The 8,103-nt window shown below is 55.1% G+C and overlaps 1 protein-coding gene across 1 annotated transcript in view; it reads left to right on the top strand.

Moving 5' to 3' along the window:
- Positions 1-3,152: 3,152 nt before the first annotated feature.
- CARMIL2 (capping protein regulator and myosin 1 linker 2) overlaps positions 3,153-8,103 on the top strand; it is a 139,302-nt gene continuing 134,351 nt past the window's right edge. The window contains exons 1-2 of the mRNA XM_077830718.1: positions 3,153-3,254; positions 7,726-7,817. Of these exons, the coding sequence (XP_077686844.1) occupies positions 3,215-3,254; positions 7,726-7,817 (132 nt within the window). The 5' untranslated portion in view covers positions 3,153-3,214. The remainder of the gene's footprint in view (positions 3,255-7,725; positions 7,818-8,103) is intronic.

Genomic DNA, 8,103 nt, shown 5'->3' with positions numbered 1-8,103 from the left:
GGGGTTGCTTGTATTGGCGGGAGGCAGGGCTCAGCGGTCCTGGGTCTCTATCCCGGTTTGTCCTAGGTTCCTCTAGCTCATGCTGCAGGGCTTCAGCTGGCCACCATCAGGGGTCAGGAAGGGGTTTTCCACGCCCCACCCCACCCCCAGTGTCTTCTGAGGGGGGGTTCAATCTCCTCCTCCTGAAGCAGCAGGTCTGGCCAGAGCTGGGGCTGGCATGCTGGGCGGGGGCAGGGCTCTGCGATGGCACCCGGTGCTCTCTCCCTCGGGGGCTTGGCTGGCTGGTTCCTGCTCACAGAGTCGGGGCTCACTGTTGGCCATGTGTGGGGGCTGGCCGGAATTTCCCCCAGGTCAGGTTGGCAGGGATGTGGGGGTTTGTTGCCTGGCTTGGCAGCGGGTGGGGGTCACTTGGCAGGATTATTGGGGTGTAGCTCCCTTTGTTGTTTTCCGGCCATTGTGGGGCCTCGGGCACTGGTGACCCTCACTCCTCATTCTCTGCCTGGCACAGGGCAGTCCTCTCCTGAGGGCTGTAACGCTTGGTCTCAGTCCGGTTGTTGGGGTTATTGCATGAGTGCTGGGGGCCTTTGCTATGCAGGGGGTCAGGCAGGATGCTCTGGTGCTCCCTTCTGGCTTTGAACTCCATGACCACAGTACCAGAGTGATCTTCAGGCAGGCGGGTGCATTAGAGAAGTGAGAGCTGCTAGGCCATACCTGGCCACAAGGAGATGCCTCGCGGTAAGTAAACTCGTTTACAGGGAGAACTGCACCAGTTGGCCCAATGGGGACGTTAACTCTGAAACCTAACAATGCCCTCTTCACTGCTTATCAGGCATGTAGCAATGTCCAGCTATTCTGGGATTGTGGGCATGGCTTGTGGTTGGCGGTGGGGTTTGTGTGGAGCGCCTCCCCATTCTGACCCATGCTAGGTTGATGGCATTACCCAATTTCAGAAACACATTCAAATCCCTTCTAAGAAGGTGCCAGCTCACCATCCCTGCCTTGGCCCTAGCCCCAATTTTCACAGCATCACCAAAGACGTTGCACTGAGATGTCTCACAACGTGCCCGGGGATGGCAAGGCTGGTGCCCAGCCAGACCCCTGCTGCAGTGGGCTCTGTGCCTTGGGACCTGCTGTTGAGGAAGCCCTGCTGCTGCCCCCACGTGCCATCCTGGGTGTGCAGACAACGCAGCTGAGCCGCAAGGCTCTTGGAAGGAGGGGCAACAGAGACAGCCCCTGCCCATGCAAAGGGCACTGCATGCCTTGCACGTTGCTGCAGCTGAGCCTCACCCTGGAGGGACTTGTGAGACAGAGTGTGTCCTTCACTGGCCGCAGCCCAGCTGGGGAGGGTTGTGCTTGGTTGATCGTCTATGCCATTGCACCACGAGCTGTGGTTTGAGTCTCCGGAGGCAGCAGCCCCTGTGGGAAGATGACTTCCTGCAAAGGTGTGTCTGCTGCTTTCTCATGTGAAAAGGGTGAGAAAAGGCCACCTTGCCTGCACAGCCCCACCAGCCCTCTGGGGAAGACCCTGACGTCGCTGCAACTTGGCACGGGTGGCCCTTCTCCAGCCGGCCACGTGCTCAGGGCGCTGAGCGGCCAGAATCCTCCTTCCCTTTTCTTTTCAAGATGGCTCAGGCTGGGAAGATTCCTGCCCCTTGCTCGGGTGAGACTGTGACCCATGGAGGGCAGTGAAAAATTCCAGACTCTGCCCTCATCTGCCCTTCTCTTTGCCTCCCACATCTGTGTGTCTAGTGAGGCCCCCTCCCTTGTGTTAGTGACATGCACCCTGAACGCAAGCACCCCCACGCTTCCCAGCTGGTTGCTGCTCCAATGGCTCGGAGCAGGCTGCTCGTCGCTTGGGCTGAGGTTTGCAAAACTTGGCCAGTGACTCTGCGTGTCCTGTTCACACGCGTGATGTGGCCCGATAATCAGCAGTGCGTTAATGGCACCTGCAGCCGTTGAAATCAATAGGAGCTGTGGGTGCTCAGCATGCCTGAGGGGCGGGCCCAAAGCCCCTCCCATTGGCTACCCAAAAACCCAGGGTCCCTCTTTGAAACAGCCAGCCTTGGCTTTCTCCTAGTGCAAAGCTGAGGAGAGTGAGGGACTGAGCCTGCCCATGCTCCCCAGGACTCCAGCAGGGCAGGCGAAGGCAAATCAGCCACCATCCCCCTCTCATTCTTGTCCTGTCCGACTCCTGGCTGGCAGGAATCCACCAATAACCAGCTGAGGGGCTGGAGAGGGAGGTACGTGGAGGAGCGGGGAGCAGATATCAGGGTGAACTCCAGGGGAAGAGGCTTGACGCTGGGCCTGTGATGAACAGATGCTGCTCCCTGGCTTGGGAAATGTGTTCCCTGTGCAGACTGTCCCAGCTGCCCTGGGAGATGCAGGTGCCCTTGGCGTGCTGAGCTGAGGCCAAGTCAAGGGGGAGCCGCTTTTTGTGTCCTGAGGTGTGAGCAGCAAAGCAGGAGTTAAGGAAACCCCCTCCACACCCCACTGGAGATCTCAGCCTGGGCTGTGGGGAGGGGGCCCATCAATAGGGGCTTGATATCTGGAAAAAACTCTGCTCAAAAAGCCCCAACGGCTGGAATAGCAGGGAGCTGAGGGTGGGGCTGGAAGGTCACTGACAGAGCTGTGTGTGAGCGGAGCCCGGGAGCTGGGAGAGCCGGGATTCGGGGCAGCGGCAGGGTTATATGTGTCGGGAGCCCTGGAGTGGAATAGCAGGGGGCTGTGGGTCAGGACTGAGGAGCGCTGGCAGAGCTGTGGTGTGGGAGAGCTCAGGGCTGGGACAGCAGGGTGAAGGGGGGAGATGGTGGATTAGGATTAAGGGGAAAGGAGAAATAACTGTTTCCGCACTTGTGTTGAGCTCCTCTTCCCTGCCAAGCCAGAGCATTTTGTGGGCTGCTGTCCCCTGGCGTTTGTCTCCTCGGCAGGGCACTGTTGTTTCGGCGAATGCCGTCGCCGTTTCTGGGCCTGCGTGGGCTGCTAGCTTAGACGCTTTCATTTTGCTCCACTTGCTCTCTGGCTGAATCGTGGCTGAGGGGCAGGAAGAGGCAGCTTGCGGGAGGAGGGGTGCAAAGCGGCAACACTACCGGTTGGTAAGTAACCTCATCGTTTCCTCTGAGCAGGGCCAGTTTCATTCTGACTGCAGGCTGGGCTGAAAGATGCTGCTCTGGTAGCCCGTGCAGCTACCTTGGCCAGTCTCCCAGGAGCCCCAGAGATGGCTCTCTCCCCAGTAGGGATCCCATGCCACCTGCAAGGTAAGCAGCACCCTTTTCAGAGCTTCCCAGAGCCACTGAGGCCACGTGGAAGGTGGTGAGGCCTGGCTTGCTCCCTGCGCTCTCTGTGCCTGCTTTGTCTCTGGGGCCAGCTGCACAGGACGGGAGCTGGGTCTTTGTTTCTTTATTTCTCTAGATGTTGTAGAGGGGAGAGCAAGGGGCTGGGACTCAGGACTCCTGGGTTCTCTCCTGGCTCTGATGCTGATGTACTGAGTGAGCTTGGGAAAGTCTCTAGGACCAAAAATTTCCATTCATTTAGGGTGCGCAGCTTGGGACATGCTCTTCAGAGGAGCTGATGATCCTATTGGTGCTAACGTGATTTACCGGTGCATAGCCCCGCTGCAGACTGGACTCTGAGTCCCAGCAGAGTCCCCACAATCCACCCCTGAAGTGGCCGCTTTGGAAAACCTGGCCTCACCAATATTTGACTGAGCATGTGAGGGTCTCTGTCTGTAACGTGATAACTTTTGAACACCTCATCTGATCCAGGCCAAAGTTTCAGGGAATCTTCTCGGCATCTGTGGGCAGACCCCGACTGGTCCTCACCAAAATCAGAAGAATGGAAGGGGAAAATTAGACATCACAGGGTGGCTGGCCCCTTTAAATGAGCCAGGCCCAGTGCCCCTGTGCCATGCAGCTGCTCCCAGTTTGGCCAGCTGAGGGGACAGGGCAGCACCTGGGGCTCTGAAGGATCAGGGAAGATTGTAGAGGGAGGTGGTCCCTTGCCGAAGCTGTAGGAGGTTCAGGGGGAAGCGAGGAAGAAGATCAGCAAGAGGAGTTTGCTGGCTGACCTCCCCAGGCTGGAGAGCCGGGGCTGAAGGCCAGGGAGCAGCAAAGGGAGCTGCCTGTGAGGGCTGGAGAGGGCAGAGAGCCAGGGGAACAGTGTCAGGGCCACCTGTGGCTTATCTGAGATAAGGCTAATGGACTGGGGGGTGAGGGGTGCTCCCCTGGTGAGAGGCTGGGGGCTTCCCCCTGAGAAGAGTGGGATGGCACTCCAGCTGGGAGGGCAGGGGTAGCTGTCCTGGGGGAAGGTGGATGGGGCTGGAGTACGGTATGTGCTATATCTGCGAAGTAGATGCCATGGGGTGGTAAAGGCTATATGTGCTGGGGATACGTGGACTTGGATTGGGGTTGGCGTGGATAACTTGCACTGCGTTTCTGTAATAAACCCTAACCCCCGTGCTCTGACCCCACTTCCTGGCAGGAGCACCGGGTGGAGGGAGGGAGGGAGACTGCAGGCCAAAGGGGTGGGGAGAAGCCCCCACTTGCTCTGATACAGAGCCCCATAAACTATAATCCGCCTCTGCCAGGGAGGGGTGTTATGAAGGCAAGGCCTGCCTGAAGGGCCCTGGGATTAGGGAATCTGGGGAGAAGGGGGAATGGGGAACTGTTCACAAGGGGGCGCACGGAGCCCCTGGCATCTAGGTAGCAGACCCAGCTTCTGCTGCTGCCCCCTGGGTAATTGGGTGCAGATCAAAGGGCTACTTGATAGCAGCCATTAGCATCTTCTTGGTAAGTTACAGACTCCTAGTTCCTGTTCATCTTAAAAAGACTATGAGGAGAGGAGTCCTTGTGGCACCTTAGAGACTAACAAATTTATTTGGGCATAAGCTTTCGTGAGCTACAGCTCACTTCATTGGATGCATGGAGTGAAAATATAGGAGCAGGTATAAATACATGAAAGGATGGGGGGTTGCTTTACCAAGCGTGAGGTCAGTCTAATGAGTTAAATCAATTAACAGCAGGGTACCAAGGGAGGAAAAATAACTTTTGAAGTGGTAAGAGAGTGGCCTATTACAGACAGTTGACAAGAAGGTATGAGTAACAGTAGGGAGAAATTAATAGTGGGGAAATTAAGTTTAGGTTTTGTAATGACCCAATCACCCCCAGTTTCTATCCAGGCCTAATCTGATGGTATCCAGTTTGCAAATTACTGACACCCTAATCTCCCTAGCAGACAGAAAAGAATTATGAATGGTGAGAAGGATGGGTGGGGGAGTGACAAAACCCTGAGCTGGGGGAAAGAGGAACTGGGAAGCCACACAGAGATCTTTGTATGCAGGGGGGAGAACGGGGGACAGGCCATGGGGGACACAGCCCCTGGCATGGGGGAAAGGTGGAATGGGGACACACCCAGCCCCTGGCATGGGGGAGGACATAGAGGGCATGTGGTGGAGGGGAGAATAGGAGGAGAATAGGGCATTGTGGTATGGTGGGGGGGAATGGAGGGCACACACAGAGCTTCTAGCAGCAGGGGTCTGTGCAGTGTGCTCGGATAACGGAAGCTACAAAGCATCCCTCACTCTGGGGTTTCGGATCTGCACAGACAAAGGCCGTGGTTGCAGACAGTCAGTAGCCGGAGGAGCCATAGCTTAGACCAGCAAGAGCAAGACGCTTAAACTCCACTTCCCCCACGGCCACCAAGCCATGTACCTATAACAGGGACCAGCAGCCAGGAGTCTAACGGCAAGCCAGCCAGACCAGAACAAAACGCTTGTGAACAGAGCCAGGTCTGATGTCCGCTCCTGCCGCTGGAGGAGCTGGCTGTGTACCCCATGAGGCAGGGGTGCAATGGGTCTCCCTCTGGGCCGGGTCACGGAGGGCGTGTGTCTGTGTCAGCCCCCAGGCGGGGAGCCTGGCTCTCTAGTTCAGCCTGTGGATGTGGGTGGAGGCCCCTGGTTCAATCTCTGGTGTTGGTCAAGATGGCGTCTGTCATAGCTGCAGCCCTTCCAAGTTTTCCTGGCAAAGAGAAATCAGCCAGTTAAGAGAGACCGGGAGGGAGCGGGGAAGGCTGGAAGGAGGGTCCAGAGAAGCCCAGGGTCTCAGAGAGGTGAGATCTCTTCTCCCCCGATCCCCACATGTCTGGGGAGAAGCTAATTCAGACATTGTGGTAATATTAGGGTCACAGTGATCAACTGAGTTTCATGTGAGTGCAGCCAATTGGTACAGGAAGATGTGTCTACACAAGAACATTTTCTTTGTGATGTAAGCCAAGGTCTGACCAGACAGCTCAAAACTCTGCACCGCCAATGTCTCTTTGGGTAGATGTAGTGACCTCCCTCTGGGATTGTCTCAGCATCTGAAGTTGCCAAAGCATCTTGTCCCCGATCTTCGCGTATCTGGATGGAATGGACGTAATTGTTGACGATTTAGCAATTGGGGAAAAATGATCACAATGAGAGACTGTGTAGTGATCTGCCGTGTGACAAAGAAAAGGGCTTTAAACTGGACGGGAGCAAACTCCTGGTTGGTGTGAGCAAGATTCCTTACAAAGAACATACAGGGATGAAGGAGGTCGACTGGACACAAGAAAGGTGGAGGCAATTTCACAAATAGCCCCCAGACAAGGAGGCCTCAAAGATCCCAGGAGAGTCAGGGGTCCTCAGGCAACATATCTAAGCAATGCATCCTTGCCATGTTACAATGACATTCTGTGCTTGAGCACTGTCCAAAATGGCACTTGGGTGACCAGCAAGGGAAAAGCTTTTGGGAGTGAAAGAAAAATCCTCACAGAGGCACGTTTACGGCAAGTCTGAGATGCAGAGCGAGCCTGAGGGGCTGTCTACCCAGGGTGTTAGCTCCTGGCAAGCCAGGGAGGGACTACAGCACACCAGCTTGCTGAGCAGTAACAGCCTGTGTGGACACTGCTACAATGTACTAACAGTTCTGTAGTGCACTGGGACAAACAGCAATGTCCATGTGGGACATTACTTCATGACAAGCTATTGCTCTGTAGAGCTTCACCCGGGCTTCTCGTATTCTAATGACCCATGTAGACAAGTCCTGAGATCTCCATGAGTTTGAAAACAAGAAGTGGGTGTGTGATCAGAAAGCCCTTGAGGTTCAGTGCTGGAAGGCTATTAATAGATGTCCAAGAAGAGGCAGAATGATCCTCTTGTGTGTCCTGGGTCGGACCATCTCCCCAGATACCCCCCCCCCCCCCCGGACATCTTCAGGTGTGTCAGCCATTTGTGGTGGTTATTATTGGTTTTGGAGGGTAAGATGTAACGATAGTCATTGCTATCAGTGGATACCAGCCGCTGTCATGTGACAAGGGAATTAATGTATTTCCATGCCATGTGACTGGCAGCAGGACATGAAGAAAGGGTTCAGATTGATACAATGGTTTAGGGGATTGAGATCCATTAAAATCAGCATGTCTAAATCCCCTAGACTGCTTTGAAAATCTCACCCCAGTCTCTCTTACCTGTACCCCCAGATGTTATCCTCCTGTTACCCCCTCCATGAGCCCCCTGTAGGGGCATGGGGAATTCAGTTGCTGGCCAGACTCTGCTGAGAATGAAAAGCAGGGGTTAGCTAGTGCTGGCTCTGACGTAGATGGCATCTCACAGGGCGCTTTGGGGAGACCCCAGTTTCTTTCACATGGGCCACTGACAGGCTGATCAGCCTCCCTATCTCTGCCAGCTTGTTTGATTGGGTGTTGTCTTTTCAGACAGCATCACCGCCTTGCTGGGGCCGAAGGAAATAATCCTGGTGAAGCCTGTCCAGCTGCAGGTCAAATCCAAGTATGAAGACAACATCTTGGTACGTTCTGGTAACTCAGGAATTGCATCCCAGTGTTCTGGGTCTGAGCCTAGAATTCCCAGGCTTGAGTCTCTGAAATGTGCTGGACACGCAGATGGGCAGCAGCTCTGCAGGTTAATTATGTGCCCACAGATTTGTTCTGATGTCACCTAACGCTTGGTAATTTTACCCTCCTAAGGTAAAAATGTCCAAGCAGGGGGCTAGAATGGAAACAGTTATGTGTCCTGAACTCCTCCTCCAGGGTTGGTAGGGAGTATAAATGCACAGCACTTACCCTTTCAGTAAT

This window comes from Eretmochelys imbricata, chromosome 12 (genome assembly GCF_965152235.1).
Source record: "Eretmochelys imbricata isolate rEreImb1 chromosome 12, rEreImb1.hap1, whole genome shotgun sequence".
In the NCBI taxonomy this organism is placed as follows: Eukaryota; Metazoa; Chordata; order Testudines; family Cheloniidae; genus Eretmochelys; species Eretmochelys imbricata.
The sequence above is the reverse complement of the archived record's forward strand: the minus strand, read 5'-3'. Positions and strand labels throughout refer to the sequence as shown.